At 36.6% G+C, this 23831-nt stretch overlaps 1 protein-coding gene across 1 annotated transcript in view; it reads right to left on the reverse strand.

Annotated features, from left to right (window-relative positions):
- Positions 1–23831, reverse strand: part of PKHD1 (PKHD1 ciliary IPT domain containing fibrocystin/polyductin) — a 595384-nt gene that overhangs the window by 182839 nt on the left and 388714 nt on the right. Inside the window, exons 53-54 of the mRNA XM_003404439.3 lie at positions 15667–15780; positions 14754–14841 (exon numbers count right to left, since the gene is read on the reverse strand). Of these exons, the coding sequence (XP_003404487.2) occupies positions 14754–14841; positions 15667–15780 (202 nt within the window). The remainder of the gene's footprint in view (positions 1–14753; positions 14842–15666; positions 15781–23831) is intronic.

Consider the following 23831-nt stretch of genomic DNA (forward strand, 5'->3'; position numbering starts at 1 on the left):
GGGGTCATTTATGGGCCAATGGTATGAATCAAATACTGTGAGTAATTCAAACCTGAGGCTAAAAAAACTGAGAGACAGCCATAGGAGCCATAGAGAGGAAGACAACTATAAGATGATGCAATTTTAATGAAAGAATTTAGTCCTAGCTCTGTTTCTGATTTGCTATGACATTTTAGGAAACTCACGGTTACAGAATAGTAAAGCAACTCCTAACTTTCAAGAGGAGGAAACTAAGATTGAAGGAGATTAAATAATAAAACTCAAGATCTGATTGGTGCCAGAGGTTGAAGTGGAACAAAGAAAGACTCCAGATTAAGTTCAGGGCCCTGATCACTAACCAATATCACCTCACTTGCTTGGCTCTTTTCATTAACCAACATTCGCTTCACCTGTCTGATCCTTCCTTTTTCACCTGCTAACTGGTAATAATAAGCCATGCTTATCGATTTCATAATGATGTCATGATAATTGATGAAATTACAAAAAGTCTATAATCTGTATAACTGAATGCTATGTAAAACCAAAGGAAAAAAAAAAAAAAAAACCCACTGCCATCAAGTGGATTCCAACCAATAGTGACCCCATAAGACAGAGTAGAACTGTCCCACTGGGTTTTCTAGGAGCAGCTGGTGGATTCAAACTGCCAACATTTTGGTTAGCAGCCACAGCACTTAATCACTGTACCACTGGGACTCTGAATATTATGCAGTCATTAAAAAGGACATTGTAGCAAAACATTCAGTTATTAGAAAAACTGTTCATGATGTACAGTGAAACCTGTGAGAGCTGGAACTCAAGGGGACTGTCTTGTTTTTCCGGGTCTCGCAAGTTTTCTGCCTTTGACAGAGTATAATCTTACTACTTTTCTATCACTCTCAATTAGTGAAAAATATTTGAGTTTTCCTTCTCTGACAGATTTCTGGCTTTCACAGGTTTTATTGTATTATTAAAGAAACAAGGATATAAATAATACGCCCCATTTATTTATTTTTTTTAATAAAAGTAATGTAGGCACAAAAAGCAGATGACAAGAAAGATGCATGTTAAAATATTAGCCCACCTATGGATGATGGGCTTATTGGTGATTTTCACTTAAATATAAATTTCCTAAACTTAACATATATAGAAAAAATACTCTTTGAAAAGAAAATAAGTCTATGGGTATAAAGTCACGCCAAAGTCAATCAGCAGTATAATTTAAGTAAAAAAAAAAATTTTTTTTTCCTTTGTAGTCCACGTTACCTAATCTTTTTATTATTATTTATATTGTTTAATAAATCTCTTCAGACAATAGATCACCATAATGTTCTGATAAATTCTTTGATGAGATTAAAAATCATCCCTAACATAAGCCATTAAAAATCATCCCTAATATAAGCCATTTCTCCCAACCAGATGAATCAGCTTTTCTAAGAAACAGCTATGTGTTTCTTATCTGTCACTTTAAAATATCCTGTCTTTACTCTGCTTTTCAATTCCCTCATTCCTAAAGACTGACATGAGTTGCAATGCCTTCTAGAAGTCTTCCTATGGGAGTCTCTTCACTAAAAGCCCATCACCCTTTCCGTACCACCATAATTTAACACAACAGATACTACTAACTTGTGACTAATAGCATACTCTTGTCTTCTGTGGTTATTCAACTTTGATATTGTTTGTTAGTATTTAATGAAAACAGATCTATCTTGCTAGGTAAACCTCATAGCACCTAGCAAGGTTCTAGGCCAAGAGAAAAAGGAATCACTAAAGTATTAATTCAAGCTTTATATTAAAAAATGAAATGAACTTGCCAATCTTTTCCACTAAGGCTTCTAAAACGTACAAGTTCATAAAAATTTATCTTTCCTCTATACTCCTGAAGCTGTGGGATTGTATACCTCATAAGGACCATATGCAGATGTCAAGAGGGTGTGGCTCCTTCCACTTCTATGTCCATGTAGCAACAGTGGTAACTTCAGAAAAAACTTGTGGTCCCATGGTCAATAGCCTAGTTGGTTCTTCTATTCAAGTATCAGTTTCCTTAAGTTCCAATATACACTATTTCTAGTCCTAGTCTTCTACCACTATGGTTACTCTTCACCCATTTCAAGAAATCCTAGGTTTAATGACTGCTTGAATACCAGATGTATCCCCTGTCTCTGATTAATATTAATGAGAGTCCTATAGGCTACAAGGGAGAGGAGAGCAAAACATACCTAAAACAATAAATAAGCAAAATTTTTTAAAAAGCTATTTGCAGCATTCAAAAACCAAACCAAATCAATTGCCAACTAGTAAATTCTAACTCATAACGATTCTAAGGGACAGAGCAGAACTGCCCCATAGGGTTTCCAAGGAGTGGCTGGTGGATTCAAACTGCCAATCTTTTGGTTAGCAGCTGAGCTCTTAACCACTACATTACCAGGGCTCCAATAATACCTATAAATTTTTTTTTAAAAACTGTTGCCATCGAGTCGATTCTGACTCGTAGCGACCCTACGGGACAGAGTAGAACTGCCCCTTAGGGCTTTCAAGGAGTGGCTAATGGATTAGAACTGCTGAACTTCTGGTTAGTAGCCAAATGCTTAACCACTGCACCACTAGGCCTCTAAATAATAGCTATAAAAAAACAAAAAAACAAACCCATTGCCGTCGAGTCGATTCCAACTCATAGTGGATGTCAATTATTTGTCTACCTGACCTTCCTTCTCCCTCATCCAGAAAATTCATCACATCTCTTTTGAGAATTTCTCTGCTCACCCAACATACTAAGTGATCTTAGTGAGAGCCATAGATTATAGTCCCATAGCCCTTCACCAAAACATAGACATGAGATCCAACCTCTGCTGGATCAAAATCTTTCCCCAGTACTTTTGAGCTGAAACTAAGGGAATAGAGTAATCTCCTGTCTTGCGGGGAAGGTAGGAAGAGTCCTAGAACTCTGGGCTTACTTGCAACCTACAGAGCAGAAAAAGCCATTATTCAGTAAAATCAAATGAGGTTGAAATGTAGAAATAAGAGAGCTAGATAGAGGGAGATAGAAAGGTGGAGTTGGTGCAATCTTCCAAATGGATTAGGGAGGGTTACTGTTACTTTCATCTAAAAGAATTCTGATTAACACATTAACTACCAGATCTTGAGGCTTACTTTTTGCTGAAAACTGTGCTAACCACTTTGCATAGATTAATTCACTTAGTCCTTGTTGTGGATTGAATTGTGTCTCCCAAAAAGATATGTTGAAATACGAACCCCTGGTACCTGTGAATGTGACCTTGTTCAGAAAGAGGGCTTTTGAAGATGTTATCAGTTAACATGAGGTCCAATGGAGTAGGGTGGGTCCTGATCCAATCTGAGCAGTGTCCTTTTAAAAGAGAAGAGATACAGATACACAGAGGAAGGATGGAAGGATGGCCATGTGAGGATGTATCTATAAGACGAGGAATGCCTAGGGCTCCCAGAAGCTGAGAAAGACAAGAAAGGATCTTCCCCTAGAGAGCCTGGAGGGGGCACATTGATTTGGACTTTAGCCTCCAGAACTATGAGAAAATAAATTTCTGTTCTTAAAAGCCACCTAAGTTATATATTTTTTTGTTACAACAGCCCTAACAAACGAATACAGTCCTTATAACTACTCTATTAAAAAAAAAAAAAAACTCTATTAGCTAGATGTTATTATCTTCATACAATAGAAAAAGATACTGAGGCTTAGAAAGAATAATTTAACCACAGGTAGATATTTAGTTAATTGTAGAGCCAGAATTATTTTAGTTGGCCTGCTTTCAAAGCTCAAGCTCTTTTTCTTTGTAGAATACTCCAATACAAGATTAAAACTGGTAGTTCATCGGGCCAGAAGGAACCATGTGTTTGTGGAGGCTACATATGTGATCTTGAGCTCCTGCCTGTAAATGGAAAAGGTCACCAACTCTATATTCTAATACACAAAGTGTTTTTTATAATAATGAGATTCAAGTAATAAGCAAAATAAAATACAGTAATTTCTGAAATTAAGATACAAGATTCTCATTTATTAGACAACATGCCAGTGAGCCAAGATGCTCAATAAGTTTTGATTTGCAAAAAAGAAACATCAATTCAATGTTGTCATTAATGTTTTTGTGTGCTACTGAGTCAAATGGAAGCCTAATTTAAATCCTACTATCTAGAGGACCCCTGGTAGCACAGTGATGCAGTGCTCTGCTGCTAACCAAAAGGTCAGCAGTTTGAACCCGCCAGGCGCTCCACAGGAGAAAGATGTAGCAGTCAGCTTCCATAAAGATTAAAGCCTTGGAAACCCTGGGGGGCAGCTCTACTCTGCCCTATAGGGTCACTATGAATCCCTATGAGTCGGAATCAACTCCACGACAAGTTTTTATGTACTAGATGCTAAGTGAGATACCGAATCAATAAAAGATATTTCCCCCACCTTATCAAAGCCACTTGGAGGAACAGGACATAGATACCTTAAGCAGCTTAGTATCACTCACTAGGGAAGCACACTGTTATTAAATTTATGAATCATAAAAGCATATGTTTTAGTGGTTCAGATGGTGGGAAAATCAGTGTTTGCTGGAGGGAAGAGTGAAAGCCTTGTGGGAAATGTAATGGAATCTTTAAGGATAAGCAGGCAACGTAAAGGGCAAGAGGAGATGCGAGTGGTGTTTTTAACTACCTTATTTCATTTATCAAGTATTTAGGAAAGCAGTGTAAAAGTTGTAATAGAAAGCCATGTGTGAAGTGCTGAAAGAAGGAACGCTGCAGAAGTGACAAGAGCAAGAAATATTCCAAACAAAGTATAGCAAGGAATATTGTCACAAATTGGATAAAGGAGATATTAGAATAGCTAGAATTAACAATGGTTTTAAATTAAAGGTCTAGGTCCCAGTGAACGTTATTTTCTTGTAAATTACAGAATAAATTAATGCACCACTTGAGAAGAACAAAGGATAAGAGGACAAAGAGACTGGATAATGCTTTATACAGGGTCTTTCTTTAAAAAGTAAATAAGACAAGAGATAAGAAAAACCAAGAACCTTCAAGGAAGGCTCCCCTATAAATCATCTCTTCTCCCAGTCTTCTCCCATCCCAGTAAATGATACCACTCCTCACCTAGCTCCTCAGCTCAAAAATTTTCAAGTGACCTTTGACTCTTGTCTTTTTCTTTCACCCAGTATTCAATTCATCAGCAAATCACGTTCCATCTGTCTTCAACTTGTATTTAGTCACTTCTTTCCCCCTCTATCACTGCCACCCTAATCTAAGCCATCATCATGTCTCACCTGAAGTATTCTCATGACTTTCTTAACAATTAGTCGCTTCACTTCCACTCTTGTACCCCCCATTCCCAACAATTAATTCTCCACACAGCATAAAGCAGATTAAAGCATAAATCGGACCATGCCACTGCCCTTCTAAAATCTTCCAGTAATTAGGGGGTTGATTGATAAAACCAAAAAAAAAAAAAAAAAACCCAAACTCATTGCCATCGAGTCGATTCTGATTCATAGTGATCCCATAGGGCAGAGTAGAACTGCCCCGTAGGGTTTCCAAGGAGCAGCTGGTGGATTTGAACTGCCGACCTTTTGGTTAGCAGCCATAATTTCAAAGACTTCATGGTTACCCTTAAAAGGCCCACAAGTAAAACAGATATCTAACATTCCTAATGAGTAAAAAAAAATTAAAAAAAAATTCTGTGTCTAATTATAACTTGTCTTGACACGTGTAATCCAAAATAGCCAACACTTTTATTTAACAGGACCCTCAATAGTCAACTGATGCAAGCAGCAATAAGGAACGCTCCAATGTACAAATAAATGTATAACATAGGAAAAAAGAAAGTAATTTTTTCTTCAAAATATCTTGCTAAGCTTATTTTTGTTGGCATTAGGGTTGGCAGTGTAAGAATTGAGTCTAAGCTTATGAAGGTAACATAAAATTTTTCCTCTGAATGGATCACTCTATTATTATTCATAAAATTAAATCAATTATACACAAATTAACTCAGATCTCTAATTCTGTTGGTGAAAATTTATAACGTGGTTCAAGTGAAATCTGCCCACTTCATAAAATATTTCAAAGTAAATGTTAAACTGACTTTCAACATAAGGAAGATCACAGAACAGTGTTTAAAGAAAGAGTTTGTATAAGGTCTGCAGTTTAGTTAATAATACTGTATCAATATCAGTCTTGGTTTTAATCATATTCTACGGTACGTAAGATGGTATCAGGAAAAGCTGAGTGAAGTGTACATGGAAATTCTACTTTTATCAACTTCTTCTGAGTCTTAAATTGTTTCAAATTTTTTTAAAACAAGTTTAAAAAAGAAATGGTTTGCAGATACCCATAAAATGAATACAGTATGTTAATTATGCATCATCCATACAAACTAATATAAAGTACTTCTTTTCAGGACTGATGTTAAGCAATTCTGTTTTTTAATATTTGTAATACATAGAACACAAGCAATGAGAGCAGACAAACCAGGGTAAAAATCTAGTCTCAGGAACTTCTAGTCTTATGAACTTAGAAAAGTTACTTAACTTGCCTAGCCTCAGTTTCCATATCTGTAAAATACAGATGATAATGCCTAACATCACGTTGAGAGATTTAAATGAGATAATGTATGTAAAATGCTTATTAGAGGGCTGACACAGAGTAAGCCCGCATGATAAGAACTCAATAAATGGTAGCTAGTTAATTGCTATGGATTCTTCTAGTTAATAAAATTGAGTTTCTTTCAAAGTAGCCTGTAGCTTAGACTCTGAATGAGGTTTTTAACACATTCTTATAAGAAAAATCTATTCATATGGCTCCTGCCAAACTCTAACTTGCTAACCTTACAATTACAATTAAAGGTTCTTATTGATCACTAAAAAAAAAAAAAAATTTTTTTTTTTTTATTGATCACTGTTAAAAATGTCTACTTTGCAAGTCCTTTTGGGTGTCACATAGGCACTTCAAACTCACATAACCAAATCTGAATTCATAATCTTTCCCCCAAAACTTAGTTACCCTCTGGTGAATGGCACCGCCATCCATCTATGCAAACCAGAAACCAAAAATTAATGTTAACGCAGCCCTCTCCCTCATTCCTCATATTCAATCCAACTTGTACATTTTATCTCCTGTCTCTAAATCTGCCCAGTTCCCTCCATTTACCTTGCTGCTCCTGACTACAATTTGTTTGGACTTCTAACTGACGTCCCTGATCTACTTCTTCCCTCTCTCCAGTTGTCCACTGTGTAAATACAGTGATTTTTTAGAAATACAAACATGATTGTAATTGCTACCTTCCACCATTGTTGCTGCTGTTGTAGCTGCTGTTGAGTCAGTTCCAACTCCCACCTCTACTATACCCTTTAATACAGTACAACAACTTCTTCAGATAAAAACAAAATATTTTGCTGTTCCAATGAATTACGGGCCTGACCCTTAGCACAGCAAGTACTAGTCAGACCTGGTGCACAGTGAGCACTTGCAACCCTCCTCATGTTAGTCCCGTCCTCTCCACTTCAGCCCTGTGGCTTTCTTTTCTCCTCACGTTCTCCACTCTCCCTCCCACTACAAAACTACCTCTCTGGAAACTGCTTTTCAATCTATGCTGACTTTTCCTCGGTCATCCAAAAAGTTTCCACATAACTCATATCTCATTCCCAGTCTCCAGTCTTCTCCACTACCTATGTCCTGTCCATCAGCAACATCGTTCTACTTTCAGGATGACCCCCTATCATTTTCCCCCTGAGCCCGAAGTTATTTATCTAATTGCCTTCTCGATATCTCCACTTGGCGTCTACTGGCCATCTCCAACTTAGTATGTCTCAACCAAGACTCCTTGCCACCCTCCACCCTGACAAACCTGTTCCACTCCATGTCTTCCCATCTTAGTGCCTGTTTCCACCATTCATCTGGTTGCTCAGTTAAAAGTACTCTTTCCTTATCTCGACATTCTGTTCATCAGCATGTCTAGCCAGTTCCCATCTTCCAACCACATCTGAAACTCATCTCTCCTTTCCACCTCCACTGCCTACTTCATAGTCCTAGCTACGATGATTTCTGGCATGAACTGGCTCCTACTGATACCCCAGCTTCCCCTACAATCCATCATCTACAGAGTGGTTTTCTAAAACATAAATCGGATCCCATCACTCTCCTACTTAAAACTCTTGAGTGGTTTTCCCTTGGACCTCTCACAGACTGAACAAGGCCCTGTATAACTTGGCACCGGGCATGCCATACAACTCTCCACTGTGCTCACTCTGCTCCAGCTACAGTGACCTCCTTCCTGTCGTCACCACAGACTACCTTGGGGAAGATGCTGGATGTCCCTTCATGGGGCACTCTTTTGCTCTTTCTTATCACACAGCTGGCTCCTTCCTATCCTTCAGATCTTGGCTCAAATTTCCCTTCCTCCAAAAGGCCTTCACTGTCCATTCAATCTGAAAGCTTGCACCTCACATCCTCCAGTTTTCTATTTTCCCACCCAGATTATTTTATCATCTGCAACTGTGTCATTTATATTTCTATCTTTACTTGTTTATTATCTATGTCTCCCCACTAAGATGTAAGCTCTTGGAGGATAGGAATCTTACCTTATTTGCCTCTATATCCCTACTGCTTAGAACCAGACTGGTGCACAGCAATTATCTGTTGAATGATCGAATAGTGTGTGCTCTGGCTAGAGCACTCTTTCTATATAGCCCTTCTTTGCTCAATTCTTGTCCACTCACCTTCCTTTCCACCCTATGAAATCACTCTCTAGGGAGCCTTCTCTGCCCTCCCTGACTGCCTCAATGTCCCATATTCATATGTCTTCAGAATCATGGAAACCCTGGTGCCATAGTGGTTAAAAGCTACAGCTGCTAACCAAAAGGTCAGCCGTTTGAAGCCACCAGGCACTCCTTGGAAACTCTATGACGCAGTTCTACTCTGTCCTATAGGGTTGCTATGAGTCATAATCGACTCCACAGCAGTGGATTTTTTTTTTTTTAGAATCTTAGCTACCTCTCCTTCAGAACATTTATCACATTTGCAGTTTTATGTCTATTTTATCTTTATTTGATTAATGTCTGAGGGCAGGGCCGTGTGCAGTTTGACTCTTTATTGTACCTCAGATCATAAATGAGTGTTTGACACAGGACAAGCACTCACAAAATTTTACTGAAAATAAGTAAATAATTTAAAATAACTACAAAAGGAATAACTACTGTCTGAAGAAATTTTGTACATAGAGAAAAGCATACCAAAGCAGTAGTTACCTATCATCTCACCACTGGGGTAACTGCTGTGCAATATCAACTTGAAGGCAACTAGTTTTGGTTTATGTCTTTCCAGACATTTACCTACTCACATATATGCACATAAAAATATTTTTATTGATTTTATTTACAAAACTAGGGTAATAAATACTATTAATTCCCACCTGAATGTCCACATCTCCTCCTCTTTTTCATCTTCTCTAATTTGAAATTCAAAAATGGTATTTCATTGCTGTTTCAATTAATGTTTACTTTGATTCTAGAAAGGATGGATATTTTTTCCCTATGTTTATTAGTCAAATATAAGTTTCTTTTTTGTCTCATATATTCATACCCGTTAACAATTATTGTTCTGGTGTGTTCACAATTTTTTTCTTTTTATTCCCTAAGAGTTCTTTACACATAAAATGTTAGTCTTCCATCTGTAATACTATATGCTACAAAGATTTTCTATTTTGTAATTTTCATTTACATTTTGCTATTGACATAGAGAAATTTTGATTTTTTTTTAATGTTTTCAAATCTCTTAGTTTTTGTCTATGGTTTTTGCCTTTCTTGTTATGATCTGAAAGGTCTTCCCTAGTTTAAGATTATGTAATATTCACTTAAATTTTCTTTAAGTTATTTTATGGTTTTGATTTTTTACATTCATTTTTTTAATCCATTTGTAATTTATTTTTGAGTAAACCACAGAAAGAGAATCTAATTTTATATTTTTCCAACTATGCCAGCACAGGTTTTTCAACTAAATTGAATGCTAATTTATTCAAATTCTAAGTAATACCACATACCTGAGCCTGTTTCTATGCTTTCTCCTCTGATGATGATTAAAAAAAAAAAAAAAAAAAATTGCCTTCAAGTTGATTCTGACTCATAGCGACCCTATAGGAAAGAGTAGAAAATGCCCCAGAGGGTTTCCAAGGCTGTAAATCTTTATGGAAGCTGACTGCCACATCTTTCTCCTCCAGAACCACTGGTGGGTTTGAACTGCCGACCTTTTGATTAGCAGCCAAGTGCTTAACCACTGCACCACCAGGGCTACTTAGCATTCTTATAGTCCTAATTTAACAAGTGTTTATCCCAAGACTGTATGTTGAATCTATAAATGACTTTTTGTTTTCTGCTCAAATAGTCATGTTTTAAAACTTTATACCTAGTGTTAAGATAAATTATATTAATGCATTACTTCATTATGAACCATCCTCATTTACTGAAATCATAAATCGTAATTTTTATGAATTATTGAGTTTTGCTTCTTGCTGTTTTATTTAGGACTTTTTATATTATATTTACAATTGGATGTTGCATTAGATTGCTTTTTCTGGTTTATCTTTAGCAGCCGTTTTAAAAGTTAGTTTTATGCTTACTTCCTAAAATTAATTGAGAAGCTTGACATTTTTTCCTATGCTGTGGAATACATTATATATCACTGGAAGTGCTTGATTTCAATGACTGAGAGAACTTGCTATAAATTTGAGCCAAATCATTCTCGGGGGTAAATCTTTGATAACTTCATGTCTTTCACTATTATTGATTCTTTCAGTTTTATTCTACTTTAGATAATTACGATAATTTGTCTTCCTATAAATAATTCATTTTTCTCAAAAGTTTCTAAATGACAACATAAAACCTCAAAAAAGAAAAAAACAAACTCGCTACCTTCGAGTCGATTCTAACTCATAGCAACCCTATAGGACAGAGTAGAATTGCCCCATAGGGTTTCCAGGAAGCGGCTGGTGAATTCAAACTGCCAACCTTTTGATGAGCAGTCGAGCTCTTCACCACTGAGCCACCAGGGCTCCTAATGACAACATATAACTAACAAACAAAAAAACTCATTGCCGTTGAATCAATTCCAACTCACAGCAACTCTATAGGACAGAGTAGAACTACCTCTTAGTTTCGAAGGAGTGCCTGAGGGATTCAAACTGCTGACCTTTTGGTTTGCAAATGTTATCTCTTAACCACTATGCCACCAGGGTTTCCAATGGCAACATATAGATATACACTTTTTTACATTACAACTTTAATCTCTTCTATACCTTTTTTTTTTTTTTTTTTTTAATACCTATTATGGAAACCCTGGTGCCATAGTGGTTAAGTGCTACGGCTGCTAACCAAAAGGTCATCAGTTTGAATCCCCCAGGTGCTCCGTGGAAGCTCTATGGGGCAGTTCTACTCTGCCCTATAGGGTCGCTATGAGTCGGAATCAACTCGACAGCAGCGGGTTTGGTTTTGGTTTGGTTTATACCTATTATATTTGAATTCCTATTTCTCATTTTATGTATTTTTTTCTTTGTATGATTAAGTAATTAAATATTAAACCACTATCCCTTTAAAAAAAATTCAAGTCTATTAATTTCCTACTTTCTAATTCACTAATTTCTGCCTTCATCCCTGCGCTGACTGATTTGATTAGGCTTATTGATTATTTTGCATCTGGTTTCTCATATTGACAGCTTAGCGTGTTTATTTCTGAACTTTCTTATTCAACAATGAAAGCATTCAATATGATGGCCATGACTCATGTAGAGTACTCTCATAATTGCTACTCCTCATGTATTCTGTGGATAAAGTTTTGATCTTCTGTCTGACGTAAAACTTATTAGGGCTGAGTTCTCATCTTTTTTCATCTTGTAAGAGATTAAGATTTTTGGCTTATGTGTTGTTTTAATCTCTATGTTTGTTATATTGTAATTATATCCTATATCATTTCTTCTTATTAAAATAATTAAATTTAATTAAACAATAATTTAATAAAATAATTAATCATATTTATTAAATTTAATAATTAATGATTATTTTTATATATAAATTCCATTTATACTGCACATACTGTAAATAGTTCGTTGGCAGTGAAAAAATATATAATCTTTGGTTCTGAGGTAAAGAGTTTGATAGCTATATAAATTAAACTGATTTTATTATTTATACCAAACCAAACCCACTGCCGTCGAGTCGATTCTGACTCATACCGACCCTATTATTTACAGTTTCGATATATTCTATATCTTTTTAAACCTAATTAAATGGTTAAAAACTGCAAAGTTATAGTGTTTGTTAGGTGCCATTGAGTCAGTTCTGACTCATAGTGCCTCTAAGTACAACAGAACAAAACACTGCCAGGTCCTGTACCATCTTCACAATCGTTGCTATTAGCCGTTGTTGTAGCCACTGTGTCAGTCCATCTTATTGAAGATCTTCCTCTTTTTCACTGACCCTCTACTTTACCAAGCATGATGTCCTTCTCCAGACACTGGTCCCTCTTGATAACATGCCCAAAGGACGTGAGACCACGTCTCACCATTCTGGCTTCTAAGGAGCAGTCTGGCTGTACTTTTTCCAAGTTAGATTTATGTTCATTATTCTGGCAGTCCATGTTATATTCAAGAAGCAACATCATGTAAACAATGAACCAATAAGCAACATCGTGATAATGGCAGAAAATACTGAAGTTGTCAAGGATTTCATTTTACTTAGATCCACAATCAATGCCCACAGAAGCAACAGTCAAGAAATCAAATGACATATTTCACTGGGAAAATCTGCTGCAAAAGATCTATTTAAAGTATGATTTACATATCTCTACAATATGTTAGCTGGTATAAAATTTTCCTGGCTGGTAAAGTCTCTCTGGAGAATGAAGTCTTTATTAATCTAAAATGTATTTATTTGACCAGTTTTATACCTTTATTTTGATTTTCACTTTTTTTGTTAATAATTTTGAGGTTTCTGCTTCCATTTTAAATGATTCATCTTTACTTTCAACTTTTTCTGAATTGGTTTTAAGTTTACCTCTGGTAAAAGAAAATATGGTTACATTTCAATTTTTAACCCTTTTTCAATACAGGATCATTTCAGAAAGCATATTTTGTTTCTATAATTGGGATATGTATTCTTATTTCTGTTATCTTTTATAGGCTTTTATTTTTGTTCTCTTACTATTTCATTGTCTTTTCTTCTCCTATTTTACTCATTATTTTATAATTTCTTTCATTCCTTTTCCCTTGGTGATTTGGAGGCCATATACTCTATTTTTCCACAGTTCCTAAGTGGCATAAACAGTTAAGCGTTTGGCTACTAGCTGAAAGGTTGGCAGTTCAAACCCAGCCAGAGGCCTGGGAAATCTGCTTGAGAAAGGCCACAGTCCTGAAAACACTATGGAGCAGGTCTACTCTGCACACATGGGATTGTCATGAATCAGAATCTACTCAACAGCAAATAAAAGCTATTTTAAAAAATATATACTTCATTTTTAATCCCGATAGGGAATAAATTGATTCATATTTACTTCCTATAGCTGCAAATCCCATAGGAATTTATGTCCCATTTCAGTTTCTTATTACTATATCCCAGATTTTAAATGTACATTTTGTATCTGAGAATTAACTTTTCAAATTTTATATAGTTTATTTTTCAAGAAAAAATTACTAGAATGTATCTTGTTTTAATAACCATATTTACAGCATGTTATATTTAAATTATTTCAGTGCTTACCATCAATCCTTTGTATTATACTATTCTTATTTTTAAATTTTAAATTCAGGTTAATGTCTTGATTAGAATTATATGTTGCATTTTTCCACTTTTTTCAAAGCAAAGAATATCTTTTGTTAGCTTTCATATGTTAATGGTTCTTAGCAGAGTACCCAATTCTTCAGTCATGATCTTTTTTTTTCCAGAAATGTTTGTAGACATAGCACTACAATCTTCCTACAGTTACTGTTGTAGAGGAGAATTCTAAGGTTAGCAAGCTTTATTTTCCTTTCTGCTTTTTCTTTTACTATGAGGATATGTAACAATTATATTTTTGATACTGATCTGTTCAAGTTAAATTTAACTCCTCTCAGATTTGCTATGTGTATTTCAGTTATAGTTTTCATTCTTTTTTTTCCATTGTAGTTATTCTAGTCTCTTATTAAAGGAGTGTGATTTCCTATGTGTGGCCTTCCATTTCCTATTCTCTATTTCTAACACCGTCTCTTTTATCCCTCGGTTTTTGTCTTCTATATTCAATTAGTACTCCACCAGTTTGTTCTTCACATTAACTATTCAGTTTGATGTAGCAGTGATTCTGTCCTTTACTGCCTCTGATGCATTATTAAATCCTGTTACTATATCTTAAATTCCGTAAGATTCTTCATATGCTTCCTCTCACTACCATTTTACTTCTGTCTCTCCCTAAACCAGCTACCTTTTCACCTCAGTCTATTGTGTTCTCACCTCACCTTTCATCTCTTGCCTCAGAGAATCTAGATTTTTTGAGATTTTGTTAACAGTAAACAAGTATTATCTCAAGTTTACTCCTGGAATAAACTATGTTTCTCCTTCGCCTTTGGTTGCAGTGTTCTCCTTCTATTACAATATAGAGATTACTTTTCTCCCTTTAGTCCTTTATTGTTCTGTTTATTCATCCTGAATTCTGATTCTTCATCTAAAATTTCATGTTGTAACACAACCTCCAGCAAAAGCAAAATAAACTGAAAAAAACAAATACTTTCCTAACTTACTCTTATTTCCTACCTCTCATTTCCTGAGGCCATATCCGCTCCAAGATGTGTCCAGGATTTCTTAGGATAAGCACTGTGAAGCTGAACTTTTCCATAAACCCCTGAAAATAGAAGGCACAACATACGAGCAGGAAAATCTTTCAGAGGATTTAAGGGCACACAAGTAAAATGCATTCCTGAGGTTAATGTGAAAAATATATGTCATAGAAACCATATATGAAAGTGTCCATTTTATCAGCAAAAGAAAATTTAAGTGCTCTATTTTACATCAGGTCAAACATACCTCAGATGGCTGTGAAACTCAGGGTCTATAGAGAAATGAATCCTGTACCACATCATAATCATTTAAAAGCTGAGAAACAGACCGCTTAGATGGCTAGCTGGGAGTCCTTGAGTAGTGCAAACTGTTAACACGCTCCCCTGCTAACTGAAAGGTTAAAGTCTCAAGTCCACCCAGAGGAGCCTCAGAACAAAGTCCAGGGGATCTATTTCCAAAAAGTCGGACACTGAAACCCCGTGGGGCACAGTTCTGCGCTGACGTACATGGGGTCGCCATGAGTTGGAACCGATCTGACATTTTTATTTATAGTTGAGAGCTTAGACTCTTATCCAGGTTCTGGTGTCTGACCGGTCTGGATATAGATCCAAGCTCCGGATATATATATACAGTGCTTGCATACACACATATATATAAAGCTGTGAGTTCTTCTGCATGCTATTTGCCCCCTCTGAGCCTTACTTCTGACATCTGTAATACAGACACTACTCAGAGGGGAACTAATAAACGAAATAAAAAATACAAATTACCTAGAAGAGTGCGTTGCATTTAGTAGATGCTCTATGAATGGTACTTCTCTGTCAGATACACACAGACATACACACACACATTTATTTCATTTTCAATACATATTATAGTATGTTCTTACCAATTGTTCCTGGGTCAATATGAATTCCACTGAAACGGTCACAAAAGACTTCCTCTGAAGCTCGAAGGAAGATCTGAAGCTTTTGTTCTTTTTTTAATGGATTGTCTAAAGTACCTGTTTGCAAAGAAAAGCATATCATTCAAAGTAATTTGAAATTAAGACAAATAGAGGGGGAAAATTGTGGTGTAGTTTCAGGAATGCCAAAATGGATGACATAAAGTAGACTACATGAAAAGAGCCAAGAGTCATACAGATAAAGTAAGAGAGAAAAATGAGATGCATCAAACTTCTCTGTAGGAGACTTAATTCCTATTCGGCAATATTCACTCTTCTTTTTTATTAGGGCAGAATATACCGCCCTGAGCTACCAGTATTTAGCCTAGTCATGTAACTTGCTTTGGCCAGTGGAACTGGGGGAGAAGTGATGGTATGCCATCAGTTCTGAGCTAATGCTTTCAGAAGCTTAGCAAGTTTCCAGCAGACTTCTTTCAGTGCTCTTCTCCGTCATGACAAGCACATTCTATAAACAGCCTCTAGTCCTTGAACGAGGAGAGGTATGAAGCAGACCTTAATAGACCTGGGGCCTAGTCTGGCTGAGACTAACATAAATATTTGGTGTAAGCCACTGAGATTTGGGGATTTTTTGTTACACACCATCATTATAGCAAAACCTGACTGATATACTGTCTATGGTTAGATCCTCAAATTGCTTTACATGCATTTTAGCATTTAATCCTTACAAAACCTAAGAAAGTATTCTTTTTATCTTGATTTTAAATCTTCTTAAGGAGGTTTAAAGGTTAAAGGGATTGTCCAAATTTTTCCACCAGTAAGAGAGTCTAGATTTGAACAAAGGTTTGTTTATGCTAAGTGTTTTATTAAACAAGTAATAGATTATCTTCTAAATCTAAATTCTTTTAGTAGAATTAGGACAAAACTCATTAATGGTACACCCTGGTGGCAAAGTTGTTAAGCGCTCAGCTGCTAACAGAAAGGCTGGCAGTTCGAACCCACCAATCGCTCCATAGGAGAAGGATGTGACAATCTGCTTCTGTAAAGATTACATCCTTGGAAACCCTATGGGGACGTTCTACTCTGTCCTATAGCATGCTATGAGTCAGAATCGACTTGATGGCGCACAACAACAACAACTCAGACAGCAGTAAGCAATTAAGCTCTGCCTTTACTCTACTGAGGAAGCCCTGGTGGCGTAGTGGGTAAGAGCTACAGCTGCTAACCAAAAGGCCATCCGTTTGAATCCACCAGGTGCTCCTTGGAAACGCTGTGGGGCAGTTCTACTCTGTACTATAGGGTCACCATGAGTCGGAGTTGACTTGATGGCAATGGGTTTTGGGTTTATTCTACTGATATAAACAGCACAGTTTGGTCACTTGTGTAGTCTGACAATTGTTTGGGTAATCTGCTGAAACAGTGTTAGCAAGTATGGACTTAGGCAAAGTTATTTTCATTAGAAAATGTATCTGAGAATAAAGAAAGTAATAAATGAGATCAATTTTTCAAGAAGTAACTAGTGGAAAAGCAATCCTCAAACTAGATACTGTATCAAATGGGTTCACAAAAACCACCTTATATCAAAGAAAACTTTTTAATTTAGAAATTCCTTTTAAAATACAGTCATTCCCCAGGTTACAAATGGGATCGGTTCCTAAGTCTGTCCTTAAGTCCAATTTGTAGGTAAGTCGGAACAGGTACATACAGTTCTTACTTAGTGTCAGTTAATCAAATGTTAGTATATAGTTTGTATTTTACCTTTCTATGCATTATGCATATGCATATTTTTTACGTATATAAAACACTTAAGAAACACTGCTAAACCATGCAATGCTTTCATGAGTGTCACAAAGTAGAGTGCGTGTTCATTATTATGAACCATTGTATTTAACTCCAATTTTTGATATAACAGGCTTTATGGCAGTCCATTCTTAAGTCCAAGTTGCCCATAAGTTGGGCATTCTTAACCCTGGAACTTACTGTAATAGGCCTTATGAGTCCATTCTTAAGTACAAGTTGTAAGTTGGTTGTTCGTACCGACTGCCTGTAATCAAAAATGAGTTTGCCAAATACAGTAAAGATTACAGCCTAGGAAACCTTACGAAGCAGGTCCACTCTGTCATATAGGTCCCTATGAGACAGAATAGAGTGGACGGCACACAACAAAAGCTCCAGTTAGCATGTGATATATACCTGGTTGGCCAAAAGGTTCACTGCAAGCTTATGGCCTACGACATACCTATCTTTACTGTCCAGCCTACACAGGCATTACTGTAATAAGAACTGCTGAAAGCAGGACCCAGAGAAGTAGATAAATCTGCCTAAGGTTATACAGTAAGTCAGTGAATGAGCAAGGATTAGAACCCACAGCCTGTGCAATTCCAGTGAGGAGCTGAATGTACTAAGACATGCCACCACTCTGTGTAGGTAATGCCAGTCCCCAGCTGAGACCCTAATGTATCCTCTCAGCCAAAATAAGGATGTGCTAGAGGAGAAAGAAAGGAAGCAGGGAAGAGGAGAATGTCAAAGCAAATGTGTGTGGTATAGCTCTTATCTTGCAAGTTATAAGTCTGTCCAGTAAGCCGTTTTCCAACTGTGATTCCATTTATTTCACGGAGGGTAGTTTAGAGTCTTGGGGGGAAAAAATGGCCTACCACTAAACAGATAGTAGAGAGAAAAAAGTAGGACAGTTTTTGCCCTAGAGAAATGTATGCAGAGTCCCACAAAAAGAGTTCAGCGTTCCTTTCAAATCAGAGATTAAATCAATTATGCAACCCAAAACTGCAGCACATGTGGAGCTTTTGCAGAAAGTCTGGGCAAAATTAGTCAGCCTACCGTGATCGTTTGGTATCTGCAATGACCAGAGTTTGGATTCTTTTCTTTGCAACTTGGGGGAAGGGAAAGATGGAGGATAGGGACTGAGAAGAAAGAATAGTGTCCCGAGAGAAGGAAATACATGCTGTTGTGACATTAAAATGAAGTGCTTCTTGAATTTGTAAAAGCTGGTGAAGGGAAAGCCCTAAATGCTGGACTCTTCATTTTACTCTCAAATCTAACAAAGAATGATGAGGCACTGTCTCCAACGTGGGCTTTGTCTCAAAATTAGAGTAGCCACCTCTGAGAGAAATCTCAAGATAATGCAGTTCATCCCTGGTTTTCCTCTTTCAAGCTGCTCCAAACTGTTGTTGTTATTGTTGTGTGCAATTTGGGTCAATTCTGAGTCACAGGGAGTCCATGTGGCAGAGTAGAACTGCCCCACAGGGTTTCCTAGGCTGTAATCTTTATGGAAACCAGATTACCAGCTCTTTCTGCCAGGGACCATCTGGTGGACTTGAACCACTAACCTTTCGGTTAGCAGCCAAGCACCTAACCATTGCTCCAAACAGTAGCAAGAGGAATTTTAAACCTGGAGTAATTTAGATAATCATAATGAGAGGAAGTAATTGTTATTGTACTGTAAAGGCACGCCAGGTGTTTTCATAACATGATTTTATTTAATTCTCATAAGCCTATGATGGGTATCTTAGAGGTTCTCATGAGGAAATTGAGGCAGAGAGGTTAAGGCACATGTCGAAGATTACACACTAGTAAGGGGTGAAGCTGGGCCTTAGGTTGACTGAGTACCATCCTAGAGCATAGGGACAAGGAGGCATAAGAATGGCAGCATGATGGTGGGCAATGGAGGGGAAACAGAATATGTTCCAGATGCAAAAATCACCTGGGGAGATGGAAGAAAGTAAGTTCTTATATATGAAAGATAACCATTGTAATGATTCAGGAAATATGGTACAAATGGATTTCATGAACTTCAAAAGGTAAAAAAAAAAAAAAAAAGGAGGAAATGACTTATTATTTTATTAACTGAACTTCTTTGATTGAATTAAATATAAACCTAGTTTACACTTAAGCCCACTCTATCAACATGACACCCGACACTTTGTAACAGCCAACCCAAGCTGAATTACTTTCTATTCCCTCCACTATCTCTCCTCTCTGCAATGAAACTCCCCAGCCTTTTATATTCTTCACCTTCATCCTCCTTAGCTCCTAATCAACTCATTAGGCTTGGCTTCACTGTAATTTACTTCTAAAAATGTCTGTGCCCCTTGCTGCATAAGTCTACTTCAAGGAAATAATATATAAGGAAAAAGGTTAGTACACAAAGTTGTGCAGTGCAATGTTATTTATTTATAATAGCAAACATTTGAAAACACTTTGAAATAGCAAAGAGTTGGGGGAAAAAATGTTCATTTAGAGCTCCTTTCTCCTTCTCTGGGTGGCACAAATGGTTAAGCATTGGACTATTAACCAAAAGGCTGGAAGTTCAAATCCATCCAGAGGCACCTCGGAAGATAGGCCTGGTGATCATCTTCCAAAAGGTCACAGCCTTGAAAACCCTAGAGAGAAGTTCTACTCAGCATGCATGAGGTTGCCAAGAGTTGGAATCGACTCGGTGGAAACTAACATCTCCCTCTCCAATCTCCTTGACACACTCAACATATAAGCCACACGAGTCCCTAAACATGCCATCCTCACCTCCGCACTCTCTGCCTGGAGCACCTTCACTCCCCTTATGTTAGTGGCTCTTATTTTTTAAATCCAGCTGAGGTGTCACATCTTCTGGACATCTTTTTTGTCAAGTAAGCCTCAGTTAGGTGGCCCTCTACATACTATCACAGCATACCATGCTTTACCTCATTACTTCTAGCCTGTACTCCAGTGGCTGTTATCTGCCTCCTGCTCTAGATGGAGAGCTAACTGAGAGAAGGGATTGTGTATTGCCAGCAGAGTTCATCTGAAATACCATATTCCAGAAATGGCGAACCAAGTAATATTAACGAACCCTCCTGCAGAAAACAATTAGATATATATAGAAAAACCACATAGTAATAATATCCACTTCACCAGTAAGCTTTAACAATTTTAAACATGTTGCACCTAGTATCATAGCTTCAAAATATATAAAGCAAAAATTGGCAAAACTACAAAGAGAAATACATATACACATATGTATCCATAATACAAATTCAACACAACTGCTCATAGAATAAACAAAAAATAAGAGTAAAGATATGGTAGGTTTGAATAATACAATTATCAAACCTGACATAATAGGCAAATAGGCATAGATGGAAAACTAGAATCACAAATAAAGAATACATATTATTTTCAAGCACGCACAAGGCATTTACAAAAATTGATCGCATTATGACCGTAAGACAAGTTTAACAAATGGAAAAGGACTGAAATCTTATGCTCTCTCACCATAGTTCAATCAAAATGTGCACTGCATAATAGAAAATGTTTATATTTATTTTATTAAATTAAAACAAAGATTTTATCTTACTAAAATAAAGATTTTCACATAATCAAAAGCTAGATATAGATAACACATTGCATTTGCCAATTCAATTTATTGCAGGGGTACTAGTTAGCAACATCAATTATAACAGTCAGCATCGTATCCACTGCCCTTAATCAATGAGATTTTTCCATAACCATAAACAGAAACTCAATGCTTTATAAGAAATAATTTCCCCTTTCCCCTCCCTCCTGCCCCTGGTAATCACGAATTTTTTTTTAACTCCCTTAAAAAAAAAAATAGAGAGAAAGAAAAAAAAAAAAAACACAAGCCATAAAGTGGGATAACATATTGCAATACATATATATGCCTGACAAAAGGTGCATTCCAAAATATATAAAGAGCTTCAAGAAATCAATAGAAGACAGATAATCCACCACAAAAAAAGGCAAGAGAACAGCTACTTCCCAAAACAGTATATCAAATCTCCAATAAATATATAAATTCAATGTCATTAGAAATTAAGAAAATGCAAACAAGACCCCACTACACATCTACCAGGATGGCTTTATGTTTAATCGAGCTGTATATTTTTTATTTTATAAAATTTCCCGTATATGTGTGTCATATTTCACAATAAATAAAAATTAAGTGACTGTTACATTCCAAAGACACTCAGCAGTATTTTGTTGAGCAAAAGAATAATAATTGACCCAAATTTTAGACTCATCTAATAAATTTTTTTTTCAGGTTCTGTTCACTAAATCCCAAACAAAAAACTGTTTTTCTAACTAATTTGTACTTCTTTCTGAGTTAACCTTGAAGTTCCATAGATACCACGATTGTACATGAAAGACTAGGTTGAGAAATTATCTCCCCAAATCAATTCTACATATTTTCCTCCTACCTTTTTTTTTTTTTGGAAGTAGGTTATATGGTAATGACTTTGGAAGCTGAGCCTTTACTTGGAGCATAACCATTTTTCTCATATCCTACGATTCCTATTTTCTTCAGAGCCTCCAAATTGGCAAACATTGCTGGACAAATTAAGTTATGAAAACTACCTTTTCTAAATTACCGTATTTTTTGCAAATACCTCATATGTTACACATTTTTGTCAACCGAATTTCATCATTTTTGCACGTTATACGTATGGGTGCATCATTTACGTGGGCACGTCATTTACGGAAAAATACGGTAGTTTTTAATTCCTAGTGTATATTTGATTTACCTACAATGGACAGAATACTAAAATAAGTATCAAACCACAGGCTATTCATTCACATTCTTTGAAAATATATTTTTATAAAAATCTTTTAAAGTCTGTACATAAGGTTAAGCAATTTGCTTAATTTCTCTAAGTCTCAGGCTCTCTCCATCTGTAACTTATTTGGAAATAATTTTAGACTCATATTGTTGTCGTTAGCTGCTGTGTAGTCCACTCCTGACTTATGGCTCAGCCGAATGAAACGCTGTCTGGTCCTGCACTATCCCCACGATCAGTTACAGATTAGACCGTTGCGATCCATGAAATTTTCATTGACAGATTTTTGGAAGTAAACCACCACGCCTTTCCTCCTAGTCCATCTCAGTCTAGAAGCTCCACTGAAACCTGTTCGGCATCATAGCAAAACGCAAGCCTCCACTGCAGAGGGGTGGTGGCTGCGCACGATGTGTGGTGGTTGGGAATCAAACCCAGGGCTCCCAGTGAACTACCCACTGCCCCCTCTTAGACTCACATAGTAGTAGTTGCGAAAATAGTAGAGTTCCCATGTACTCCTCACCTAGCGTCTCTCAATGATAGCATCTTACATAACCAGGCCCATTCATTTTTATCCCTTCTTAGTGTCCAACACATTCCCACATTATCCCTTTCATCATGTATCTATCTTCTCACCTTCCTTTTTATCTCCTTCTGCAACTCACATTTTCCACTTCTCCCTCTTTCTCTTTCTTTTCCCAACTTGTTTACTATCCCCATTTTGTCTTTCATTATCCTGCTATCTCTATTTTTTCCTCAGCTGGATATAATATAGTTTCATTATTCATTTAATATTTGAATGTCTTCTAGATTCAATTTTCAAAATAAAAAGTGAGAGAGCTGAAGGTTTAATATTTATTGTTTTAATTCTTGTTGCTTTGGGCAATTGATATTTCCTCTATTTGCATGTGTTGGGTTTCCTCTCTCTCTAGGATGTGTAAGTGTAGATAAGGATGATCGAGATTATTAATGTCAGAAGGTTTAGCTAAAAAATCAGATTCCTTGTTGGTGTGACTATTTCATAAATGTGAATTGACTGAAGCTCCTCCTATGAAACTTTAATCTCAGGGACTTTTCCCAGCTCCTCATTTAATAAACTATTCACTCCCTGAAAAGTAAGCTACATTTTTGTTTGGGTATGAAAATGACAAGCCAGTCAATATACCATAGTGTTATCCTTTCAATCAATAACAAATGTTTGTTGAGCCTCTAAAATATACTCTGCTGGGCTGTGAATAAAAGATGAAAAAGATCCTCAAAGTCCCTGCCTCCTCAGAGTTTACAAACTAATTGAAGAAACAACAGGGTTAGTGGCTCCAGGACGACTATTCACTCAAGGCTAAGAAAGAAGAGTCCTGAATGGGGTCCATTGTGCTGACATCACTGCAACATTGTACAGATCACCCCATGATCGACAGCCTGAAAAAAATCTGGATTTAGCTCCCATCAACTTCCAAATCTCCTAGTTGTTGTAATCTATTATTTGGCAGAAGAGAGATGCTTTCTTGGGGCATGTGAAGGCCATGAGAATGTGCCTCGCATGCCTCCTGCTGCAGGGAACCTCACGGCCAGGGGGCCCCAGTTGCTGCG

Source organism: Loxodonta africana, chromosome 1, assembly GCF_030014295.1.
Source record: "Loxodonta africana isolate mLoxAfr1 chromosome 1, mLoxAfr1.hap2, whole genome shotgun sequence".
Lineage (NCBI taxonomy): Eukaryota > Metazoa > Chordata > Mammalia > Proboscidea > Elephantidae > Loxodonta > Loxodonta africana.